Source organism: Thunnus thynnus, chromosome 5, assembly GCF_963924715.1.
Source record: "Thunnus thynnus chromosome 5, fThuThy2.1, whole genome shotgun sequence".
In the NCBI taxonomy this organism is placed as follows: domain Eukaryota; kingdom Metazoa; phylum Chordata; class Actinopteri; order Scombriformes; family Scombridae; genus Thunnus; species Thunnus thynnus.
Genome location: NC_089521.1, coordinates 11,958,453 through 11,985,258, shown reverse-complemented (window position 1 = coordinate 11,985,258; position 26,806 = coordinate 11,958,453). Strand labels below are relative to the sequence as shown.

Sequence of the window (26,806 nt, the reverse complement as noted above, 5' to 3'; positions counted from 1 at the left end):
CTCACTATATGCCCAAAATCTGGTGCTTGTACAGGTCCAGAAAAGCAACTTAATGACAGCAAGGACACACAATTATCAAAATTTCTTTCATGGTCATTTCGGCCTTTACCAACAATAAATATATAGCAGTATAACATTTATTTTGGCATTACATCCCAGTTTATTTCATGATATACAATATTTTGGGAATAATTTTGATATTGGTCCCAAAATCAAAATTATGATGATAGAATAATTTTAAGCACTGATGCACTGATATGGATAAGCTTTGAATATTGAGCTAATGTTTCACCTCAAACTCTTCAGCAAAGCCACAGTTGGAGTCTGCTTTCTGCTTCCTGTAGTAAGCCTCGTAGTCCTCCACCCTCACAGCAACGCTCCTGCTCAAATGGACACCAGAAGACAAGAGGAGTAAGTTTCGCTCTGAAAATCACCGACCGTGCAACTTGTCATCATGTGTAACCTTTGATGCAATTTAAAGGATTTATACTTACACTTTGGCTCTGAAAAAAGAAAGAAGAAAAAATGCAATATTTATCAATAGTTATAGCAACAATTGTTTTCTATTTAGTTTAATTTTTCAACATTGTAAAAATTAAAACCCTTACCTCATAGAATGAATCTGGATATCTGATGATTCTTTGTTGGATAACCTACAGCACATAAACAGTGAGTTTAGAGTTTAGTCCTACACACTTAATAGTTATTTTCACCAGTGATGATGGTGACAAACCTTTTCCAGTAGATAATGAAGCCGATAAGGATGATGAAGAGAATGCAGAAAATTCCCAGTGTTGCTCCGATAGCAAACCCAATGACGGCTTAAATGTTGACAAAGATTATGACGGAAAGACACAGAAAGAGCACAATGAACATTTCCTCACATTATGGGAACAGTTCACAGCAAAAAACAACAAACTAAAAAACAAACAAACAAAAATAAGTTGAATGTGGTACCTGGGTTCTGTGGGAGTTGCAGAGCTGGATAAAAAGGTGTTATTGAGACCAGTGACCTTTGATAATTCACAAGGTCATTTTCCACACTCAGACTGGTGAACAACACGATGGCATATCTGCAGGATTAAACAAACTATCGTCAGTTCCATTACAGCATTAGGTTCAAGCAACTCGTGCTCTAATATTTGCTGAATAATGCAATGACTTGTCAAAGTGTACAGTCATTCTAATGTGTCAAAAATTATATTAAACATATCAAATTGTAAAACACAAGTAACCAGACTTTGTACTACAAGTTACATGACGAATGACATCCTCCATTACATAACCTGTTAGAATAAAATGATTAAAATACATTGTTTAACACACAAATTCTTTATCATTCCAGTTATTGCATTGTTCATACTTCTACATCATCAGTCATTTTAATGACTACTTACAAAAAGCAAACAATTCACCACATAAGAAGTAGTAGTTGTCAATTCATATAATAATGATTTTACATAATACTGCAATAACACATAAAGAAGGTCATCTTACCAGTTTTTGACAAGTTGTTCTCTTTTTGAGAAGTTACTACATTTTCTGCTGCAGCACATCTATTATACATAATATGGTTTCAATACTTACTGGTATTTTTCAGTGGCCTTGAGGGCACCATTGGTGTAGCTGTTCCATTTAGATTCATCTCCTATTTCTACAATCAGATAGCTCTCTCCACTGCGCGATAGGAAGTCGTTGTCTTTGACTGTTGCCAGGAAAACAGAAGTACTCTTTTCACTCCACTGTTGATATGTTTTCCCCAAGTACGCCCTCAGATTAGAAGTGTTAACGTCTGAAAGGACAGGAATTACAGAAAACAGTTATTGGCTTTTGACAGGGAAGTTCTTTTTATTTATCATATAAAACAAATAAATAATACAGCAAGTAACACTAGGGATAATTAAATTGCTGTCCAGCATTCGAGTCATGCTAAACAAGGGGTCATTTCAGCACTAAGGGATAATGATAGCATGACGTAGTCACAACACTCTCTGACATTAAGAGGTGAAAAAGAAACTCACCCGGTGAATTGTCTGTCACCAGCACGCCAATATGAGTGATTGGCCCATTGGTGTCAACCAGCAGCTCAGAACTGATCTGAAGGGAGAACTTGTTGTACACTGTGTCAGTCACCATTGTCAGTTTGTTATAGTCTTTTGGAACTGGTGGATCTGCAGAAAAATATGAGAAAGAAAAGATTAGATTTTGAGAAGTTCTTTGTCAAATATTGTAAAAATATAAAAGTAATTAAAAGTTAAAAGTTGTAATTATATTGTCAACAAAGAATAATGTCCTACGTGTGATGCCTGTCATGCAGCTGAGAGACAGAGGAGTGCTGGGTAGTCCACAGCTCAGAGTGACCATAACCAGCTTGTATTCATAGTTGTGACTTAGGTTGGAGATAGTGTGATTACAATTTGGGTTACAGGAGCTTGTCAACTTGATGGTCTCACTGTTACTTCTATTGATCTGGAAGCTTTTGTATTGGCCATCAGGTTTTGTCCAGGACAGGATGATTTCTGCATTTGTTTTGTTTGGACCTTCACATGTTAAGTCTTTCACTGGGCTTGCATCTGCAGCAGAAACAGAAATGAAAGTCAGATAAACAATAACTTTGATAATCCATGAATAAAACATTTTGCAATGTCTTTGAGTGGTTTAAAACTTGGCCACCTGGGGTAGCTTCTTTTCCATCATTTAAAAAAAACCATTATGAGCAACTGACAGAAACTTTAAAAAGGACTCACAGGATACAAAGAAATAATTTTTGATTAAAAAAAAAAAATCTAAATAGTAGCTAAGATTGAATCAATCCTTATTAAATAACATTTAAAAACTTAATATACAGAATCACTCTCAAAATATGCTTGCTTTTCACATTTTTCATACGTATATGTCTATATGAAATGAATCAAGCTGCTGTTATGTCCATACTTGTGCAGGCGGAAATCAATCTTGAATCACTCCGTGTTCCATCTGTGGTCTGTGTGGTGACAGTAATCGTATAGCTGCTGCCAGGAACCAGGTGGTTGATCTTAAGCGTTACGTCTTTAGTTAAGGTATGGTTAATGATGGAAGCATCTGAGCTTTGCCAGGTCAAATTGTACTGATAGCTTTCTTTGTATTCATGAGGGCGGTTCCACGTGACTGTGATGCTCTCCTCGTCTGTAGAAGCCTTAGGAACCTCCACACCGAATGGTTCTGATTGTTTTAAAGAGATTGGAGAAATGTAAAAGTTAATCCAGACCATAAAGGAGCAAGAGAAAATGGCTTGTGCCTGCACATTGTTTGGGTACAGAAATAAAACACTTACTTGTGGTGACTGAATGTCTCTGAACCCTCTCACTCATAAAGTTCATGGCACCCACTGTTACCACGGAGATGTTGTAGGAAGTCCCAGAATCCAGGGGGGCAAAAGTATAGCTGTTGTTTGTGGTAGTGATGTATTCGCCTCCCAGGGATGATATATTTGTGAGCTGGTAGTAGAATGATGCACCGGTCATCAGAGGAGCATCCGTCCAACTAATGTGAATGGAGTTGGTTGTCTTCATCACGATCTCAATTGGCCCGGGAGCGTTAGGAACTTAGGGGATGGAATTGCAGCACGTTAACATCAAAATTCTTTAATTACTAACAAAAACGTGCATGTTTAAAGGGTCTGTTGTTTACAAAACACAAATATTTGACATTACAGAAGGCCATTTTCCAAAGCATACTTTTTCGTTTTAGTTGCTCTTACTTCCACTGGTTTCCAGTCACTTCACCACCGTAAGAAATTCAACTTGCAGAAATTTGCTCAAGACAGGTAAACCATCTCAGTTAATAAGTAATTGCCTTTAATTTTTGGGAAGATGACCACAAAGTACCAATCATCCTGTTCACTATATACATGTTTGCCTGTTTGTCCATTAGATTTTCCTACAACACAGTTTGTCAATGCAACACCTGTCTGCTGCCATGCATTGCTGTTGCAGGCGGAACTTTTTTTTTCTTGTATTAATGTCCTACCGCACATATGTGCTGTCATGCAGAAGGACCTGTTTGATGCCAGAGAAGTGCAGTAATGATGGTGTGACCTAGCATGTCATCTTTGAGCACCATCATGTCCTTGAAAGCACCATCAAGGTTTGAACATCAGTTGTGTTTACAACGGCAGTACTACGTGATGACACATGAAAGGCAAAGAATATTTAACTGCTTATCTTGATTCCTAATGTCAGACGAAATTCAAGTCGAGTAACCTGCAGTTTTCTGGAAGATGCAGAAGATGCTCCAAAAAAACCCTAAAACTTCACAGTATGCTTCAGAAAATTAACAATAACGTAAAGTAATCTAATTAGTTGTGAAAATGTGTGCCAAACCACGTTTTTGGCACGTTTGGAACTTGTTACTGGCTGTAAATTACTGAATGTGATGCAACACAAAACCTGAAAATATAACAAATTCATCATACTTACAGGTAGCATTAGTGACCGGTTCAGATGATGCATTGAAGGGTCCACTATGTGTGGTCACCCAGGTGGTGTACTTCCTTCCAGCTGACAGGCCCTCAAACAGCTCGGAGATACCGGTAGAGTTTATCTGCTGTTGCTCAAAATCTGGATCTGGGGAAGTGCTCTTTAGATAAACCATATAATACTCCACGTTCCCAGGAGGTTTTGTCCATGACACCCGGATTGAACTATTGGAGCCCTGGCTGGAGATACTGGGATGCACCGTCTCAGGCCCTGTTAATGTGCGGAGGAGGAAGGATTAAAGCTGATCAACCACCTTGACAGTTTGAAATAAAGAAACAGAAATGGCAAGTTAGAATCTTACGAGTGTACTGAGAGGTGCATTCTGCTTTCCCTTCTGTGCCATCCTTGGCCCTGACAAAAACACAGAAGGTGCAGCTGGTCCCAGGGGTGAGCTCTGAGATCAGTACGGCTTCTTCTGTCAGGGTTTTGTTTTTGTGGCCACAGACGGTTGTTTCAACCCGATACGTATATTCATCCTTGTACTCCATTGGTTTCACCCAAACCAGATTTACAGCAGTTGTGTTCAAGGTTTCAGCCCGCAACCCACTAACACTGTACGGCCCTGCAAACGGAGTAGAAAGTGTTTCTTATGAGTCAACATAAAGCTCACAATCTTCTTTCATATCTATCAAATAAGCAGCACTTCCCTCAGTACAAATGCTACAGAGACAGCTAAAACTTAAAGGAATAATAATTGGTTAATTGTTATTTACTTTGGTTGTTTTGCTTAATTAAATTGGGGTTGATATTGTTTTTTCCCACATAGATGGGATTTATACATACGTGTGAAGTAGGACACTGTCACAGGATCTGCCTGAGTGCCATCTGCTGTTTGTGCAGTGACACTGAAGGTGTAGTTGCTCCCAGAAAGAAGTCGAGTGATCGTGTGTGTGGTTTTTGGGAACTCTACTACTTCATGTTGAGAAAAAGATCCATTTGTGACCTGCACCACATATGAGTAGTTAGGTTTGCTCTCCGGTTGCTCCCACACCAAGGTCACTGCATTTGTGGTGATTTCTGTCTGTCTCAGCATGGTTACAGCGAGCGGTCCTGAGAAAATGAGACAGATGAGATACAGAAGAGGTGTGTGTTTTTATGTATCACATATGGGATAGAAAGATAGAATAAATTGAGTCTGTGCTTCCCCATGAAACAATGATTACAGGGAGCAAAACCTCAGAATTAATTCATAAAGAAGGTAAAGAATTAAAAGATTGTGCCTCATATTGCCCAGTATCCTTATTAAATATTGATCATAAATTAGTTACTTTAATGCTTGCAAATAGACTTAAAACCATTATTCCTAATATTATAAACCTGATCAGTCAGGCTTTGTTTCCAATAGAACTCTGGGCGATAATGTCAGAAAAACCTTAAATATTAAAGAAAACTCTTCAAAAACGAAACAACAAATGCTTATCCTAACAAAAGATGCAGAAAAAGTGAATTTCTCAGTGTAGGGTCTCCTAGTCTTTTATATTTTAGGTATGTCAAAAATTCTCTCCCCTCTAATGTTTATTTTGGCAATGGAGCCATTTGCAGAGAAAATAAGACACAATTCTAAAACATAAGGATTGGTATTGGGACAAGAAGAGCACAAACTAGCGATATATGCTACATATGCTTGATTCTCTACCTAACTAACAACACTAAACATGGGTATAGCAGAAGCAATGGTAGTTGGGCAGCCAATATCGCATACTATTAAATCTAAATATAACCTAAAATGGGAACAAAATAAACTGAGATATTTAGGGGTGACCATTTGTCAAGACTTTAATTAGCTTTATCAATATAATTTTGGGGAGCCAAATTAAACAAGATTTACAAAAATGGATACTAATCCCATTAACAATAACAGAGAGAACTGAGATCATTAAAACAAATATTTTACCAAGATTTATTTTTTATTTCAAAACTTGCCAATTCATGTACCAAAAAAAAAAACTTTAACCAATGGGATAAAATTATTATGTCAAAGTGTTCTAAGGAGGTAACATCAAGTTGTTGGTGAAGACGGGGGGAGGTAGTCATATTGCAGCAATATTGGACTGAAATAAGCAAAGCTATAGACACCATATTTCAGTGCACGCTCCTTTTGGGGCCTGAGCAATTATCACTTGGTATAACACCACAGCCATTCTCTCGATAAACTGATAAATATCTTTTTTTAGAATTTTAAGAACAGCGGTAATCATTTTCTCATATTCATAGTCTCCGCCGCCACATGCACATGACAAATCATTCCTGTAGCACACCTGAACGCAACAACGGTCAGTGAACACAACTCTTCCTCGCTGACACTGACATTCTCCATCTCGCTCACTAGTTCCATCCACTGACGTGTAAAGCTTTCACTCTGTTTTCAATCCTGTTACAGCACCAAAACTGTTCTTATTAAAGTTCGATCTTTGTGTTACTGGATCTTAGTGCTGCATTTGACACTGTCGACCATTCAATACTACTGGACAGACTGGAAAACTAGGTTGGATAGAGAGATAGAATAAACTGTGTCTGTGCATCCCCATGAACAGGAGAAATGATTACAGTGAGCAAAACCTATTTCTGTGTTCATACAGGCCACTGATAATTGCTTTAAAAAAGTCTTATAAAAGAATAGTGAATCTATCCTTTAATAAAAGGACTGAAATAAAAAAAACAAAAGGAAAAGCTAAAAACCCATAGGTGAGAGCACCCAAAGTAATAGCCCTGGTGTGTGTTAATAACACTCACTGGTATAGTTTTCTGCTGTCACAGCTGTGCTCTCATAGTCCAGCACACCTACAGTAACAACAGAGATGTGGTAGAGGGTTCCAGACTGGAGATTGAGCAGCAGGAACCAGTTGTTTTGGGTCATAAAAGAGCCTATGTGAGTGGACACGCTGAAGTTGTACTGATAGGGGTTCATGTCCTCTGGAAAGGCCCAGGTAAAGTTGATGGACTCCACAGTCTGCAACTCCACATTGATGAGGCCAGGAGGATTGGGAACTGAACAGGAGAAAGAACACTGTTTCATTTGTGCTAAGTTACACTAAACAACACTACTACACTACAGGCATTTCCAAAATAACTACTGGTCAAAATACATACAGTATACATATAATATATCATGATGGCGACTCACAAGTTGCGTTGTAAACACTTGCATTATTGCTCTGAAAAGGTTGACTTTTGGTGATCACCACCACACAGTAAAGCACTCCTGGTTTCAGGTCCTGAAACACTGTGTTCACAGTGGTGTTGCTCAGATCTGTGTGGTTTGTCTTTAACTGTGAGTCTCTGTACAGCAGGACAGTGTAGGAGTCCACCTGTCCTAATGCAAGCGTCCAACTCACTGACATGTTAGTTGTGCCTCCTATGGCAACAATGTCAGAAACTGCTGCAGGCCCTGGAAAAAAAAAGATTTAAATTCAATGCAATTTACAGTTAGAAACTCTTTAGTTTTAGCTCTGCTCAAGCCAATGAAAACACACACATTAAGTTAACTTGAAGAAATACACAAGGTTGGGTAGTAACTAAACAATTGTAGCACATAAATGTATTCTAAACACATTCAAAATGTAAGTGCATTCTGACCAAAATTACATTTGAGATATAAAATGCTGAAATACGTTTTCTAAACCTGTAATTTTTCCCTTTTATTATTTGTGCAGTTATTCTTAAAGGGGCACTCCTCACAATGGGAACCCACTAAAATAAATAATAAACTATTTCTTGGCTTATCTCGGCTCGGGTTTGAGACTTACAAATTTTAGCAGAAAGCTTTTGTTAAATACTGGAGTTGTGGAGTATGAAACAAGTGGGCATTTCACTGGCAGGGGAGATCTAATGAAAGACACTGCTGAGTTGCATTATGGATATTGTACGCTCCAGCGTTTTTGGAGACTGACCCATACCAGAGACTAAAAGCCATTATATCTCTACCTCTGCTCCTTTGAGTTTGATCATAGATCTGATCGTTGGAGTACCCCTTTAGAGTAATCAGAATACATTACTGAGCTCTATAATCCTTAGGTTAGTACTACTCACTGCAATTTTGATTAGGTAAATTAATCTTTTAAACCAGCAACAACGTATAAAATATATAAAAAAACACATTTTAGAAACTTTGAAGGCATACTTGTGTAGCTTGATGTGCTTTCCACAGTGGACTTGACTCCTTCTACAACCGTGAACACATTGAAACTGTACAGTGTTCCAGGGGTCAGATTGAAGAAGGTGTAATTTTCCATCTTTGCTGAATTATTCTGAACCACCTCGTTGTCCTGGAGTGCTACCACCCAGTAGGAGTAGGAAGGCTTATGATCGCTTTGTCTGAGCCACGTCAGCTGGATGGCAGTTGTTTGTACATCCGTCACTGTAAGGTTGGTCACTGCTTTGGGCACTGCAGCAAATAGAGTAGAGGGTTATGTAAAATAAGACCACAACAGAAAAGTGTAATTTGCATTTTTGTGGTATCCTATGTACATAGATACTGCTGAACCCGTTAATGTTTCAGCAGTTTGAAAGCATTTCAATGTAAGGCCTTACTTGTGTAACTGAACGTCTGTTCTGCCGTGGATTCACTTCCTTGTGCTGCTATTGTCGTGACAGTGATATTGTATCTAGTTCCTGGCTCAAGGTCATGTACATCAGTGCTTTTATTACTGACTGTTTTGTTGTCAACAAGTGTTCCTGTAGAATTGTAGGTTTGAACAACGTATACGTAGTATGGCTGGGCTTCCTGTGGGTATGACCATTTCACTTTTACTGAGGTGGTGGATTTAGGGCTGGCTACAAGATTCAACACAGGGTTGGGCCCTAGAACAACAACAAGTAAGGAAAATTTTATTTGCAAAGAAAAATAAGAGGAAATTTCTATATAAATAACACATTTATAATAATATATAGAATTAGAATATAGAACAAATATTACAAACAGTGCAAAATGAATTTAATCACTCCAAGGAATAGAGAAGCACTTACGGGTGTATGCAGAATTACTGACAACCTCGCTCATTAAATTTTGGGGTCCAATTGTTTTCACAGTTATATTGTAGGACATTCCAGAGGACAGCGAGGACAGCACTGTGTTATTGATTGTGATGCTATTATTTTGTAGTTCACCACCCTGGCGCTGATAGGTGATATAATAGCTGATGTTTGGAGCACCTTCCATCAAGGCGGGAGTCGCCCATTGCAGATGGAGCGAAGTGTTTGTCACCTGACTGATAACGATGGAACCAGGAGGTGTGGGAACTAAAAGGTTTGAATAAAAGTTTAAATAATGACTGAGTTTCAGGTACACACACACACACTTATTACTTTATATTTTTCTATAATTGTTTGGCTACTGATCATTATTTGAGGAGCTCTTGTACTGATATACATGTAAATATAGGCTATTATGTACAAGGGAAAAATGTTTGTGACTGACACACAATCAGACTTTTTAAGCATTTCTTTCTATGTTTCTGTCATTCAGATCTGATTTAATGGTTTAAACCCATTTAAATAAACTGCATTCAATTGCTGCACAAGATCTGAAAATGACAAAAACGTTAAAAGTAGTAACAGCAGGATGTTGAACTTACCAGTGGCAAATGAGGACTGGTCAGATGTCTTCCTGAAGTTTCCAGCTACAGCAGTCACTGTGATAACATAGACTCTCCCAGGATGTAAACCAGTAAAGTGGGCTGAGGTGATTGCTGTTGTATTGCTATACGAATATAGCAGATTCTCATTTGAGATGTTCACCATGTAGTAATCAACCCTCCCTTCAGGTAAGGTCCAGTTGATGCTCAGATTATCGGTTCCTCGTGCTGTGACCGTGATGTTTCCAGGATTCTCAGGCACTACACAGTGATTGCATTGTAAAAACAATAGACAAATAGGCCACATCTTGAAATGGCATATATTAAATATAATACAAATAATTGCAGCACATGGATATTTAATCAATTAAAATCAATAAATATATTCCTACATATATAAATAAAATATATATATATATTTTAACTTTTATTATTTAATTAATTTTAGCTTCTATTTTTTGTTTTGTTTGCTTTATCTCACAACTTTTGCTTCTACAAAGATACACTTTCCCGCAAAAGCATGGACCTACTTGTGATGGTAGTTATTGAGGTTCCTTCTCCCTTGTTTGAGGAATTTCCAGCAACAGCAGTCACTGTAATGTTGTACTGGAATCCAGGGATTAAACCTTGGATGGTTAATGAGGTTTCATTGGTGGCCTTATCGATGGTTTTTCCTACAGTCCACTGAACAATGTATGAGGTTACATTGCCCTCTGGTTGAGTCCAGGTCAGAGACGCAGACGATGTTGTGACTGCAGTCACAGTAAGATCACTGACCACAGAAGGTTCTGAGAATGTAGGATAAACACAAGAAGAAGGGAATAAAAACAACACATTGTTTATAGCTATAGAATAATACATTGACAGATTTGTCATCAAAACCAGCAATAACCCAAATTATGTGGAAAACTTACTGTATGGGGAAATGAAAGAACAGAACACTTTGCATTTTCTGATACCATGTGCAAATAGGAAACCTCTTAAGTAACTTTTGTCACAATTGCACATTTTTAAATTGAAAATGTTAAACACAGAACATGTGGCTTACTTGTGACTGCAGAGTATATGAAGGGGTCTCCTTGTGTCTGATTATCTCCAGCAATGGCAACAATTTTGATTGTGTAGTTTGTACCAGGGCTCAAGTCAGATAGCACAGTGGAAGTATTGGTTGTGTTTCTGAACACCGGTGCTCCACCGTTGTGCCACTCCACCTTGTAGGTCAGTGATTCACCAGCAGATGCCTTCCAGATCAGTGAGATGGAGGATGTGGTTGTGGATACATCAATATGCCCAATTGTACCTGGTTCTAAAGAAGAGGAGAGAAGAATATCCAAAACATGAAAATGAAGAAAAACAGAATCAACACAAAGAAAAATATCAACATGTAAGAAAAGCAAAGCAGTAAAGCACAAAATTGAGTATTAGCAATGTCATCAACTAAAAAGGTGCATCACTAGTATTTCGGAGCAAGAACCCAACCCTGAAGTGAGAGTTGAAATCAGTGCACTTCATCTTCTCAGCAAACTCTCACTACCTGAAAGTGTATGAACCACATTTAAATGCATACTTACTTGTGTACTGAGAAACAGTGGTACTCTGTCCTTCAGTGTGACCATCATCTGCCACTGCAGTAATACTTATTGTATACTGGACACCAGCAGTCAGGTTAGTAATGGTGCTAAATGTTACACTGACAATGTCACTCTGATTTATATTTCCATCAGTCCACTGTACTCTATAGAAGGAGCTGCTTCCCTCTGGTTTAGTCCAGGTCAGAGACACAGTGGATGTTGTGAATGCAGTGACAGTGAGATTCCTGACTACTTCAGGCTCTGTGAGTGACAGAGAGGTGGATGCAAAGGAGAAAAGATGACAGTAAAACATAATTCATCTAAGACAAAGTACAGGGGTAACATCATCGGAAAACCACAGTTAAAAGGGTTAACTGGAGGAGGACTTAAACTGGCTATAATGGTAACATATAATATTAAATGCAGATTGGATTTTTATGGACCATGTTCAGAATTCTTCATTGAATCAAGGTCACAGTAGTAATAGTAAAAAAGTTATCAAGCTGATTCATCCATTCATCGTGTTTGATTGGCATTATGGGATCCACTTTCAGTTGGTGGTGTCACCACACTTCTTCGGGTCACCCTTGAGAGGTGACAAACCACCTCATCTCTTTTCTGTCCCTCCTAGATCACCCAGCTTCTCACGCTATAATGAAACATGCCACCCAGTGGAGAAAACTCATTTCAACTGCTGTTTCCATGACCTCATTCTTTCAGTCACTAACCAGAGGTTTTGACCAAAGCTAAAGATTGGACCAGTATAAACCAAAAAAAGGAAGATCTGGACTTTTGCTTCACATGTGAACTCTTTTGTTGTCACCATGCTCTAGTAGAATAACAACATCACTGTAGCTGACGTCCAAACTAGCAGTCAACCACAGTAACCTCAGATTGAGCTGAATCTCATCCAGCCTGTGTTATACCAACTTTAAACCACTCCAGTGCACACTAAAACCAGATGCCAACTTATTGTCCCTAAACCATAAGTTCCCCAGACTTTACCTTCTCTCTGATATCACTACCTGACAGTATGAACCACGTTTAAATGCTTACTTACTTGTGTACTGAGAAACAGTGGTACTCTGTCCTTCAGTGTGATCATCATCTGCCACTGCAGTAATACTTATTATATACTGGACACCAGCAGTCAGGTTAGTAAAGGTCTTAGATGTGACACTGACATTGTAACTCTGAGTTACATTTCCATCAGTCCACTGTACTCTATAGAAGGAGCTGCTTCCCTCTGGTTTAGTCCAGGTCAGAGTCATAGAGGATGTTGTGATTTCACTGACATTGAGATTCCTGACTACTTCAGGCTCTGTGAGTGACAGAGAGGTGGATGCAAAGGAGAAAAGATGACAGTGAAACATAATTCATCTAAGACAAAGTACAGGGGTAACATCATCATTGGAAAACCACAGTTAAAAAGGTTAACTGGAGGAGGGCTTAAACTGGATATAATGGCAACATATATTGATAAATACAGAAAGTGATGTATGAAACATCTTACTTGTATACAGTGAAATTGTCTTTGCCTGTCCTACTGTTTTGTTATCTCCAGCCACTGCAGTGACTGTAAAATTGTACTGCACTCCAGCAGTCAGCTCACTGATGTTTATATATGTTTCAGTGACACTGTCATTCCTCATTGTATTTCCATCAGTCCACTGTACTCTATAGAAGGAGCTGCTTCCCTCTGGTTCAGTCCACTTCAGAGACACTGAGGATGTTGTGAATGCAGTGACATTGAGATTCCTGACTGCTTCAGGCTCTGTGAGTGACAGAGAGGTGGATGCAAAGGAGAAAAGATGACAACGAAACATAATTCATCTAAGTACAAAGTACATCAGAAAACCGCAGCAAAAATTGTACTGCACTCTAGCAGTCAGTGCAGTGACATTTATTTCTGTTTAATTGACATTGAGATTCTAGTTGGCTGTCTTATCAGTCCACTGTACTCTATAGAAGGAGCTGTTTCCTGCTGGTTTAGTCCAGCTCAGACACACAGCGGATGTGGTGAATACAGCGACTACTTGAGGCTCTGTGAGTTAGACAGGGATGATATGGGGAAATAAAGAATTTTCAAATTGCATCTTACTATGTATCTTTGTGAAACCTATCATAAAGATGTGTAATATTGTTTTTATGGACCATATTCCGAATTCTTCATTGAATCAAGATCACAGTAGTAATAGTGACAAAGTTATCAAGCTGATTCATCCATTCATCGAGTTTGATTGGCATTATGGGATCCACTTTCAGTTAGTGGTGTCACCGCACTTCTTCGGGTCACCCTTGAGAGATGACAAACCACCTCATTTCACTTCTGTCCCTCCTGGATCACCCAGCTTCTCACACTATAATGAAACATGCCACCCAGTGGAGAAAACTCATTTCAACTGCTGTTTCCATGACCTCATTCTTTCAGTCACTACCCAGAGGTTGTGACCGAAGCTAAGGATTGGACCAGTATTATCCAAAAAAAGGAAGATCTGGACTTTTGCTTCACATGTGAACTCTTTTGTTGTCACCATGGTCTAGTAGAATAACAACATCACTGTAGCTGACGTCCAAACTAGCAGTCAACCACAGTAACCTCAGATTGAGCTGAATCTCATCCAGCCTGTGTTATACCAACTTTAAACCACTCCAGTGCACACTGAAAACAGATGCCAACTTATTGGCCCTAAACCATAAGTTCTCCAACCTTTACCTTCTCTATGATGTAATTTCAGTGGCACTGATATTCCTGACTACTTCAGGCTCTGTGAGGGAGGAGGTGTCATAAGGGGAAATGAAGAGTTTTTAAAATCACTACATTGTAACTTTATTAAATTCTTCTTTGAGTCAAAGTCACAGTGATAACAGTGCAGCCAGAGCCTCGTTGCACCAGAAACACTTTCAAGTTGCCTCCATGCAGCTGCAAGTTCATCTAGCATCCTTGTGTTAAAAGATCCACCTTCATCCTTCACAGGTGACCAAACCACATCAGCTGACTCATCTTATAATAGAGTAACAGCAGCTTGACATAGAGACTTACTGAACCCTTCAATGATATGTGAGGCAAGCCACCCTGTGAAGAAACCTCATTTCAGCTGCTGTACCATAATCTCAAAGTTTTAGCAAAAACAGAACTGGACATGTGATCTCACTTATCCATAAACCAGAACAACAACAGCAGCATCACTGCATCTGCTACCTGCACCAGCAGTCAACACAATCACTACCTGTCTCACCTTCACCAGGTGTCCTCAGCAGACTGTCATTAGCTGACAGTATGAACTACATTTAAATGCTTACTTACTTGTGTACTGAGAAACAGTGGTACTCTGTCCTTCAGTGTGACCATCAGCTGCTACTGCAGTAATACTTATTGTATACTGGACACCAGGAGTCAGGTTAGTAAAGGTCTTAGATGTGACACTGACATTGTAACTCTGAGTTACATTTCCATCAGTCCACTGTACTCTATAGAAGGAGCTGCTTCCCTCTGGTTTAGTCCAGGTCAGAGTCATAGAGGATGTTGTGATTTCACTGACATTGAGATTCCTGACTACTTCAGGCTCTGTGAGTGACAGAGAGGTGGATGCAAAGGAGAAAAGATGACAGTGAAACATAATTCATCTAAGACCAAGTACAGAAGTAACAACATGGAAACCACAGTTAAAAAGGTTAACTGGAGGAGGGCTTAAACTGGCTATAATGGCAACATATATTGATAAATACAGAAAGTGATGTATGACACATCTTACTTGTATACAGTGAAATTGTCTTTGCCTGTCCTACTGTTTTGTTATCTCCAGCCACTGCAGTGACTGTAAAATTGTACTGCACTCCAGCAGTCAGTTCACTGATGTTTATATATGTTTCAGTGACACTGTCATTCCTCATTGCATTTCCATAAGTCCACTGTACTCTATAGAAGGAGCTGCTTCCCTCTGGTTCAGTCCACTTCAGAGACACTGAGGATGTTGTGATTTCAGTGACATTGAGATTCCTGACTACTTCAGGCTCTGTGAGTGACAGAGAGGTGGATGCAAAGAGAAAAGATGACAGTGACACATACAATTAACAGGCACAACACTACATAAGAAAAAACAATGTAAATTATATGTTAGAAAGGTTAACTGGAGGAGAACCACTAATGGTGCATCCATAATGGCAACATATAATAATAAATGCAGTTAGTGATGTATGACACATCTTACTTGTATACAGTGAAATTGTCTTTGCCTGTCCTACTGTTTTGTTATCTCCAGCCACTGCAGTGACTGTAAAATTGTACTGCACTCCAGCAGTCAGCTGACTGATGTTTATATATGTTTCAGTGACACTGTCATTCCTCATTGCATTTCCATCAGTCCACTGTACTCTATAGAAGGAGCTGCTTCCCTCTGGTTCAGTCCACTTCAGAGTCATAGAGGATGTTGTGATTTCAGTGGCACTGAGATTCCTGACTACTTCAGGCTCTGTGAGGGAGGAGGTGTCATAAGGGGAAATGAAGAGTTTTTAAAATCACTACATTGTAACTTTATTAAATTCTTCTTTGAGTCAAAGTCACAGTGATAACAGTGCAGCCAGAGCCTCGTTGCACCAGAAACACTTTCAAGTTGCCTCCATGCAGCTGCAAGTTCATCTAGCATCCTTGTGTTAAAGGATCCACCTTCATCCTTCACAGGTGACCAAAACACATCAGCTGACTCATCTTATAACAGAGTAACAGCAGTTTGACATAGAGACTTACTGAACCCTACAATGATATGTGAGGCAAGCCACCCTGTGAAGAAACCTCATTTCAGCTGCTGTACCATAATCTCAAAGTTTTAGCAAAAACAGAACTGGACATGTGATCTCACTTATCCATAAACCAGAACAACAACAGCAGCATCACTGCATCTGCTACCTGCACCAGCAGTCAACACAATCACTACCTGTCTCACCTTCACCAGGTGTCCTCAGCAGACTGTCATTAGCTGACAGTATGAACTACATTTAAATGCTTACTTACTTGTGTACTGAGAAACAGTGGTACTCTGTCCTTCAGTGTGATCATCATCTGCCACTGCAGTAATACTTATTGTATACTGGACACCAGGAGTCAGGTTAGTAAAGGTCTTAGATGTGACACTGACATTGTAACTCTGAGTTACATTTCCATCAGTCCACTGTACTCTATAGAAGGAGCTGCTTCCCTCTGGTTTAGTCCAGGTCAGAGTCATAGAGGATGTTGTGATTTCACTGACATTGAGATTCCTGACTACTTCAGGCTCTGTGAGTGACAGAGAGGTGGACGCAAAGGAGAAAAGATGACAGTGATATATAATTCATCTAAGACCAAGTACAAAAGTAACAACATGGAAACCACAGTTAAAAAGGTTAACTGGAGGAGGGCTTAAACTGGCTATAATGGCAACATATATTGATAAATGTAGAAAGTGATGTATGACACATCTTACTTGTATACAGTGAAATTGTCTTTGCCTGTCCTACTGTTTTGTTATCTCCAGCCACTGCAGTGACTGTAAAATTGTACTGCACTCCAGCAGTCAGCTCACGGATGTTTATATATGTTTCAGTCACACTGTCATTCCTCATTGCATTTCCATCAGTCCACTGTACTCTATAGAAGGAGCTGCTTCCCTCTGGTTCAGTCCACTTCAGAGTCATAGAGGATGTTGTGATTTCAGTGGCACTGAGATTCCTGACTACTTCAGGCTCTGTGAGGGAGGAGGTGTCATAAGGGGAAATGAAGAGTTTTTAAAATCACTACATTGTAACTTTATTAAATTCTTCTTTGAGTCAAAGTCACAGTGATAACAGTGCAGCCAGAGCCTCGTTGCACCAGAAACACTTTCAAGTTGCCTCCATGCAGCTGCAAATTCATCTAGCATCCTTGTGTTAAAGGATCCACCTTCATCCTTCACAGGTGACCAAAACACATCAGCTGACTCATCTTATAACAGAGTAACAGCAGTTTGACATAGAGACTTACTGAACCCTACAATGATATGTGAGGCAAGCCACCCTGTGAAGAAACCTCATTTCAGCTGCTGTACCATAATCTCAAAGTTTTAGCAAAAACAGAACTGGACATGTGATCTCACTTATCCATAAACCAGAACAACAACAGCAGCATCACTGCATCTGCTACCTGCACCAGCAGTCAACACAATCACTACCTGTCTCACCTTCACCAGGTGTCCTCAGCAGACTGTCATTAGCTGACAGTATGAACTACATTTAAATGCTTACTTACTTGTGTACTGAGAAACAGTGGTACTCTGTCCTTCAGTGTGATCATCATCTGCCACTGCAGTAATACTTATTGTATACTGGACACCAGGAGTCAGGTTAGTAAAGGTCTTAGATGTGACACTGACATTGTAACTCTGAGTTACATTTCCATCAGTCCACTGTACTCTATAGAAGGAGCTGCTTCCCTCTGGTTTAGTCCAGGTCAGAGTCATAGAGGATGTTGTGATTTCACTGACATTGAGATTCCTGACTACTTCAGGCTCTGTGAGTGACAGAGAGGTGGACGCAAAGGAGAAAAGATGACAGTGATATATAATTCATCTAAGACCAAGTACAGAAGTAACAACATGGAAACCACAGTTAAAAAGGTTAACTGGAGGAGCGCTTAAACTGGCTATAATGGCAACATATATTGATAAATGCAGTTAGTGATGTATGACACATCTTACTTGTATACAGTGAAATTGTCTTTGCCTGTCCTACTGTTTTGTTATCTCCAGCCACTGCAGTGACTGTAAAATTGTACTGCACTCCAGCAGTCAGCTCACTGATGTTTATATATGTTTCAGTGACACTGTCATTCCTCATTGTATTTCCATCAGTCCACTGTACTCTATAGAAGGAGCTGCTTCCCTCTGGTTCAGTCCACTTCAGAGACACTGAGGATGTTGTGATTTCAGTGACATTGAGATTCCTGACTACTTCAGGCTCTGTGAGTGACAGAGAGGTGGACGCAAAGGAGAAAAGATGACAGTGATATATAATTCATCTAAGACCAAGTACAGAAGTAACAACATGGAAACCACAGTTAAAAAGGTTAACTGGAGGAGGGCTTAAACTGGATATAATGGCAACATATATTGATAAATGTAGAAAGTGATGTATGACACATCTTACTTGTATACAGTGAAATTGTCTTTGCCTGTCCTACTGTTTTGTTATCTCCAGCCACTGCAGTGACTGTAAAATTGTACTGCACTCCAGCAGTCAGCTCACGGATGTTTATATATGTTTCAGTGACACTGTCATTCCTCATTGCATTTCCATCAGTCCACTGTACTCTATAGAAGGAGCTGCTTCCCTCTGGTTCAGTCCACTTCAGAGTCATAGAGGATGTTGTGATTTCAGTGGCACTGAGATTCCTGACTACTTCAGGCTCTGTGAGGGAGGAGGTGTCATAAGGGGAAATGAAGAGTTTTTAAAATCACTACATTGTAGCTTTATTAAATTCTTCTTTGAGTCAAAGTCACAGTGATAACAGTGCAGCCAGAGCCTCGTTGCACCAGAAACACTTTCAAGTTGCCTCCATGCAGCTGCAAATTCATCTAGCATCCTTGTGTTAAAGGATCCACCTTCATCCTTCACAGGTGACCAAAACACATCAGCTGACTCATCTTATAACAGAGTAACAGCAGTTTGACATAGAGACTTACTGAACCCTACAATGATATGTGAGGCAAGCCACCCTGTGAAGAAACCTCATTTCAGCTGCTGTACCATAATCTCAAAGTTTTAGCAAAAACAGAACTGGACATGTGATCTCACTTATCCATAAACCAGAACAACAACAGCAGCATCACTGCATCTGCTACCTGCACCAGCAGTCAACACAATCACTACCTGTCTCACCTTCACCAGGTGTCCTCAGCAGACTGTCATTAGCTGACAGTATGAACTACATTTAAATGCTTACTTACTTGTGTACTGAGAAACAGTGGTACTCTGTCCTTCAGTGTGATCATCATCTGCCACTGCAGTAATACTTATTGTATACTGGACACCAGGAGTCAGGTTAGTAAAGGTCTTAGATGTGACACTGACATTGTAACTCTGAGTTACACTTCCATCAGTCCACTGTACTCTATAGAAGGAGCTGCTTCCCTCTGGTTTAGTCCAGGTCAGAGTCATAGAGGATGTTGTGATTTCACTGACATTGAGATTCCTGACTACTTCAGGCTCTGTGAGTGACAGAGAGGTGGACGCAAAGGAGAAAAGATGACAGTGATATATAATTCATCTAAGACCAAGTACAGAAGTAACAACATGGAAACCACAGTTAAAAAGGTTAACTGGAGGAGCGCTTAAACTGGCTATAATGGCAACATATATTGATAAATGCAGTTAGTGATGTATGACACATCTTACTTGTATACAGTGAAATTGTCTTTGCCTGTCCTACTGTTTTGTTATCTCCAGCCACTGCAGTGACTGTAAAATTGTACTGCACTCCAGCAGTCAGCTCACTGATGTTTATATATGTTTCAGTGACACTGTCATTCCTCATTGTATTTCCATCAGTCCACTGTACTCTATAGAAGGAGCTGCTTCCCTCTGGTTCAGTCCACTTCAGAGACACTGAGGATGTTGTGATTTCAGTGACATTGAGATTCCTGACTACTTCAGGCTCTGTGAGTGACAGAGAGGTGGACGCAAAGGAGAAAAGATGACAGTGATATATAATTCATCTAAGACCAAGTACAGAAGTAACAACATGGAAACCACAGTTAAAAAGGTTAACTGGAGGAGGGCTTAAACTGGATATAATGGCAACATATATTGATAAATGTAGAAAGTGATGTATGACACATCTTACTTGTATACAGTGAAATTGTCTTTGCCTGTCCTACTGTTTTGTTATCTCCAGCCACTGCAGTGACTGTAAAATTGTGCTGCACTCCAGCAGTCAGCTCACGGATGTTTATATATGTTTCAGTGACACTGTCATTCCTCATTGCATTTCCATCAGTCCACTGTACTCTATAGAAGGAGCTGCTTCCCTCTGGTTCAGTCCACTTCAGAGTCATAGAGGATGTTGTGATTTCAGTGGCACTGAGATTCCTGACTACTTCAGGCTCTGTGAGGGAGGAGGTGTCATAAGGGGAAATGAAGAGTTTTTAAAATCACTACATTGTAGCTTTATTAAATTCTTCTTTGAGTCAAAGTCACAGTGATAACAGTGCAGCCAGAGCCTCGTTGCACCAGAAACACTTTCAAGTTGCCTCCATGCAGCTGCAAATTCATCTAGCATCCTTGTGTTAAAGGATCCACCTTCATCCTTCACAGGCGACCAAAACACATCAGCTGACTCATCTTATAACAGAGTAACAGCAGTTTGACATAGAGACTTACTGAACCCTACAATGATATGTGAGGCAAGCCACCCTGTGAAGAAACCTCATTTCAGCTGCTGTACCATAATCTCAAAGTTTTAGCAAAAACAGAACTGGACATGTGATCTCACTTATCCATAAACCAGAACAACAACAGCAGCATCACTGCATCTGCTACCTGCACCAGCAGTCAATACAATCACTACCTGTCTCACCTTCACCAGGTGTCCTCAGCAGACTGTCATTAGCTGACAGTATGAACTACATTTAAATGCTTACTTACTTGTGTACTGAGAAACAGTGGTACTCTGTCCTTCAGTGTGATCATCATCTGCCACTGCAGTAATACTTATTGTATACTGGACACCAGGAGTCAGGTTAGTAAAGGTCTTAGATGTGACACTGACATTGTAACTCTGAGTTACATTTCCATCAGTCCACTGTACTCTATAGAAGGAGCTGCTTCCCTCTGGTTTAGTCCAGGTCAGAGTCATAGAGGATGTTGTGATTTCACTGACATTGAGATTCCTGACTACTTCAGGCTCTGTGAGTGACAGAGAGGTGGACGCAAAGGAGAAAAGATGACAGTGATATATAATTCATCTAAGACCAAGTACAGAAGTAACAACATGGAAACCACAGTTAAAAAGGTTAACTGGAGGAGCGCTTAAACTGGCTATAATGGCAACATATATTGATAAATGCAGTTAGTGATGTATGACACATCTTACTTGTATACAGTGAAATTGTCTTTGCCTGTCCTACTGTTTTGTTATCTCCAGCCACTGCAGTGACTGTAAAATTGTACTGCACTCCAGCAGTCAGCTCACTGATGTTTATATATGTTTCAGTGACACTGTCATTCCTCATTGTATTTCCATCAGTCCACTGTACTCTATAGAAGGAGCTGCTTCCCTCTGGTTCAGTCCACTTCAGAGACACTGAGGATGTTGTGATTTCAGTGACATTGAGATTCCTGACTACTTCAGGCTCTGTGAGTGACAGAGAGGTGGACGCAAAGGAGAAAAGATGACAGTGATATATAATTCATCTAAGACCAAGTACAGAAGTAACAACATGGAAACCACAGTTAAAAAGGTTAACTGGAGGAGGGCTTAAACTGGATATAATGGCAACATATATTGATAAATGTAGAAAGTGATGTATGACACATCTTACTTGTATACAGTGAAATTGTCTTTGCCTGTCCTACTGTTTTGTTATCTCCAGCCACTGCAGTGACTGTAAAATTGTGCTGCACTCCAGCAGTCAGCTCACGGATGTTTATATATGTTTCAGTGACACTGTCATTCCTCATTGCATTTCCATCAGTCCACTGTACTCTATAGAAGGAGCTGCTTCCCTCTGGTTCAGTCCACTTCAGAGTCATAGAGGATGTTGTGATTTCAGTGGCACTGAGATTCCTGACTACTTCAGGCTCTGTGAGGGAGGAGGTGTCATAAGGGGAAATGAAGAGTTTTTAAAATCACTACATTGTAGCTTTATTAAATTCTTCTTTGAGTCAAAGTCACAGTGATAACAGTGCAGCCAGAGCCTCGTTGCACCAGAAACACTTTCAAGTTGCCTCCATGCAGCTGCAAATTCATCTAGCATCCTTGTGTTAAAGGATCCACCTTCATCCTTCACAGGTGACCAAAACACATCAGCTGACTCATCTTATAACAGAGTAACAGCAGTTTGACATAGAGACTTACTGAACCCTACAATGATATGTGAGGCAAGCCACCCTGTGAAGAAACCTCATTTCAGCTGCTGTACCATAATCTCAAAGTTTTAGCAAAAACAGAACTGGACATGTGATCTCACTTATCCATAAACCAGAACAACAACAGCAGCATCACTGCATCTGCTACCTGCACCAGCAGTCAATACAATCACTACCTGTCTCACCTTCACCAGGTGTCCTCAGCAGACTGTCATTAGCTGACAGTATGAACTACATTTAAATGCTTACTTACTTGTGTACTGAGAAACAGTGGTACTCTGTCCTTCAGTGTGATCATCATCTGCCACTGCAGTAATACTTATTGTATACTGGACACCAGGAGTCAGGTTAGTAAAGGTCTTAGATGTGACACTGACATTGTAACTCTGAGTTACATTTCCATCAGTCCACTGTACTCTATAGAAGGAGCTGCTTCCCTCTGGTTTAGTCCAGGTCAGAGTCATAGAGGATGTTGTGATTTCACTGACATTGAGATTCCTGACTACTTCAGGCTCTGTGAGTGACAGAGAGGTGGACGCAAAGGAGAAAAGATGACAGTGATATATAATTCATCTAAGACCAAGTACAGAAGTAACAACATGGAAACCACAGTTAAAAAGGTTAACTGGAGGAGCGCTTAAACTGGCTATAATGGCAACATATATTGATAAATGCAGTTAGTGATGTATGACACATCTTACTTGTATACAGTGAAATTGTCTTTGCCTGTCCTACTGTTTTGTTATCTCCAGCCACTGCAGTGACTGTAAAATTGTACTGCACTCCAGCAGTCAGCTCACTGATGTTTATATATGTTTCAGTGACACTGTCATTCCTCATTGTATTTCCATCAGTCCACTGTACTCTATAGAAGGAGCTGCTTCCCTCTGGTTCAGTCCACTTCAGAGACACTGAGGATGTTGTGATTTCAGTGACATTGAGATTCCTGACTACTTCAGGCTCTGTGAGTGACAGAGAGGTGGACGCAAAGGAGAAAAGATGACAGTGATATATAATTCATCTAAGACCAAGTACAGAAGTAACAACATGGAAACCACAGTTAAAAAGGTTAACTGGAGGAGGGCTTAAACTGGATATAATGGCAACATATATTGATAAATGTAGAAAGTGATGTATGACACATCTTACTTGTATACAGTGAAATTGTCTTTGCCTGTCCTACTGTTTTGTTATCTCCAGCCACTGCAGTGACTGTAAAATTGTGCTGCACTCCAGCAGTCAGCTCACGGATGTTTATATATGTTTCAGTGACACTGTCATTCCTCATTGCATTTCCATCAGTCCACTGTACTCTATAGAAGGAGCTGCTTCCCTCTGGTTCAGTCCACTTCAGAGTCATAGAGGATGTTGTGATTTCAGTGGCACTGAGATTCCTGACTACTTCAGGCTCTGTGAGGGAGGAGGTGTCATAAGGGGAAATGAAGAGTTTTTAAAATCACTACATTGTAGCTTTATTAAATTCTTCTTTGAGTCAAAGTCACAGTGATAACAGTGCAGCCAGAGCCTCGTTGCACCAGAAACACTTTCAAGTTGCCTCCATGCAGCTGCAAATTCATCTAGCATCCTTGTGTTAAAGGATCCACCTTCATCCTTCACAGGCGACCAAAACACATCAGCTGACTCATCTTATAACAGAGTAACAGCAGTTTGACATAGAGACTTACTGAACCCTACAATGATATGTGAGGCAAGCCACCCTGTGAAGAAACCTCATTTCAGCTGCTGTACCATAATCTCAAAGTTTTAGCAAAAACAGAACTGGACATGTGATCTCACTTATCCATAAACCAGAACAACAACAGCAGCATCACTGCATCTGCTACCTGCACCAGCAGTCAATACAATCACTACCTGTCTCACCTTCACCAGGTGTCCTCAGCAGACTGTCATTAGCTGACAGTATGAACTACATTTAAATGCTTACTTACTTGTGTACTGAGAAACAGTGGTACTCTGTCCTTCAGTGTGATCATCATCTGCCACTGCAGTAATACTTATTGTATACTGGACACCAGGAGTCAGGTTAGTAAAGGTCTTAGATGTGACACTGACATTGTAACTCTGAGTTACATTTCCATCAGTCCACTGTACTCTATAGAAGGAGCTGCTTCCCTCTGGTTTAGTCCAGGTCAGAGTCATAGAGGATGTTGTGATTTCACTGACATTGAGATTCCTGACTACTTCAGGCTCTGTGAGTGACAGAGAGGTGGACGCAAAGGAGAAAAGATGACAGTGATATATAATTCATCTAAGACCAAGTACAGAAGTAACAACATGGAAACCACAGTTAAAAAGGTTAACTGGAGGAGGGCTTAAACTGGCTATAATGGCAACATATATTGATAAATGCAGTTAGTGATGTATGACACATCTTACTTGTATACAGTGAAATTGTCTTTGCCTGTCCTACTGTTTTGTTATCTCCAGCCACTGCAGTGACTGTAAAATTGTACTGCACTCCAGCAGTCAGCTCACTGATGTTTATATATGTTTCAGTGACACTGTCATTCCTCATTGTATTTCCATCAGTCCACTGTACTCTATAGAAGGAGCTGCTTCCCTCTGGTTCAGTCCACTTCAGAGACACTGAGGATGTTGTGATTTCAGTGACATTGAGATTCCTGACTACTTCAGGCTCTGTGAGTGACAGAGAGGTGGACGCAAAGGAGAAAAGATGACAGTGATATATAATTCATCTAAGACCAAGTACAGAAGTAACAACATGGAAACCACAGTTAAAAAGGTTAACTGGAGGAGGGCTTAAACTGGATATAATGGCAACATATATTGATAAATGCAGTTAGTGATGTATGACACATCTTACTTGTATACAGTGAAATTGTCTTTGCCTGTCCTATTGTTTTGTTATCTCCAGCCACTGCAGTGACTGTAAAATTGTACTGCACTCCAGCAGTCAGCTCACTGATGTTTATATATGTTTCAGTGACACTGTCATTCCTCATTGCATTTCCATCAGTCCACTGTACTCTATAGAAGGAGCTGCTTCCCTCTGGTTCAGTCCACTTCAGAGTCATAGAGGATGTTGTGATTTCAGTGGCACTGAGATTCCTGACTACTTCAGGCTCTGTGAGGGAGGAGGTGTCATAAGGGGAAATAAAGAGTTTTTAAAATCACTACATTGTAACTTTATTAAATTCTTCTTTGAGTCAAAGTCACAGTGATAACAGTGCAGCCAGAGCCTCGTTGCACCAGAAACACTTTCAAGTTGCCTCCATGCAGCTGCAAGTTCATCTAGCATCCTTGTGTTAAAGGATCCACCTTCATCCTTCACAGGTGACCAAAACACATCAGCTGACTCATCTTATAACAGAGTAACAGCAGTTTGACATAGAGACTTACTGAACCCTACAATGATATGTGAGGCAAGCCACCCTGTGAAGAAACCTCATTTCAGCTGCTGTACCATAATCTCAAAGTTTTAGCAAAAACAGAACTGGACATGTGATCTCACTTATCCATAAACCAGAACAACAACAGCAGCATCACTGCATCTGCTACCTGCACCAGCAGTCAACACAATCACTACCTGTCTCACCTTCACCAGGTGTCCTCAGCAGACTGTCATTAGCTGACAGTATGAACTACATTTAAATGCTTACTTACTTGTGTACTGAGAAACAGTGGTACTCTGTCCTTCAGTGTGATCATCATCTGCCACTGCAGTAATACTTATTGTATACTGGACACCAGGAGTCAGGTTAGTAAAGGTCTTAGATGTGACACTGACATTGTAACTCTGAGTTACACTTCCATCAGTCCACTGTACTCTATAGAAGGAGCTGCTTCCCTCTGGTTTAGTCCAGGTCAGAGTCATAGAGGATGTTGTGATTTCACTGACATTGAGATTCCTGACTACTTCAGGCTCTGTGAGTGACAGAGAGGTGGACGCAAAGGAGAAAAGATGACAGTGATATATAATTCATCTAAGACCAAGTACAGAAGTAACAACATGGAAACCACAGTTAAAAAGGTTAACTGGAGGAGGGCTTAAACTGGCTATAACGGCAAC

General features: G+C 40.0%; 1 protein-coding gene across 1 annotated transcript in view; it reads right to left on the bottom strand.

Annotated features, from left to right (window-relative positions):
• The window catches only part of LOC137183766 (receptor-type tyrosine-protein phosphatase eta-like), a 30,274-nt gene extending 3,742 nt beyond the window's left edge, over nt 1–26,532 (bottom strand). The window contains exons 1-27 of the mRNA XM_067591069.1: nt 24,705–26,532; nt 23,457–23,717; nt 21,761–22,021; nt 20,065–20,325; nt 18,291–18,629; nt 11,662–11,970; nt 11,139–11,396; nt 10,621–10,878; nt 10,091–10,351; nt 9,483–9,755; nt 9,048–9,317; nt 8,638–8,901; nt 7,642–7,905; nt 7,251–7,505; nt 5,301–5,567; nt 4,819–5,079; nt 4,458–4,727; nt 3,314–3,583; nt 2,935–3,201; nt 2,298–2,573; nt 2,022–2,171; nt 1,588–1,792; nt 958–1,073; nt 734–821; nt 609–653; nt 495–503; nt 293–380 (exon numbers count right to left, since the gene is read on the bottom strand). Of these exons, the coding sequence (XP_067447170.1) occupies nt 293–380; nt 495–503; nt 609–653; nt 734–821; nt 958–1,073; nt 1,588–1,792; nt 2,022–2,171; nt 2,298–2,573; nt 2,935–3,201; nt 3,314–3,583; nt 4,458–4,727; nt 4,819–5,079; nt 5,301–5,567; nt 7,251–7,505; nt 7,642–7,905; nt 8,638–8,901; nt 9,048–9,317; nt 9,483–9,755; nt 10,091–10,351; nt 10,621–10,878; nt 11,139–11,396; nt 11,662–11,970; nt 18,291–18,629; nt 20,065–20,325; nt 21,761–22,021; nt 23,457–23,717; nt 24,705–24,915 (6,057 nt within the window). The 5' untranslated portion in view covers nt 24,916–26,532. The remainder of the gene's footprint in view (nt 1–292; nt 381–494; nt 504–608; nt 654–733; nt 822–957; nt 1,074–1,587; nt 1,793–2,021; nt 2,172–2,297; nt 2,574–2,934; nt 3,202–3,313; nt 3,584–4,457; nt 4,728–4,818; nt 5,080–5,300; nt 5,568–7,250; nt 7,506–7,641; nt 7,906–8,637; nt 8,902–9,047; nt 9,318–9,482; nt 9,756–10,090; nt 10,352–10,620; nt 10,879–11,138; nt 11,397–11,661; nt 11,971–18,290; nt 18,630–20,064; nt 20,326–21,760; nt 22,022–23,456; nt 23,718–24,704) is intronic.
• Nucleotides 26,533–26,806: the final 274 nt, after the last annotated feature.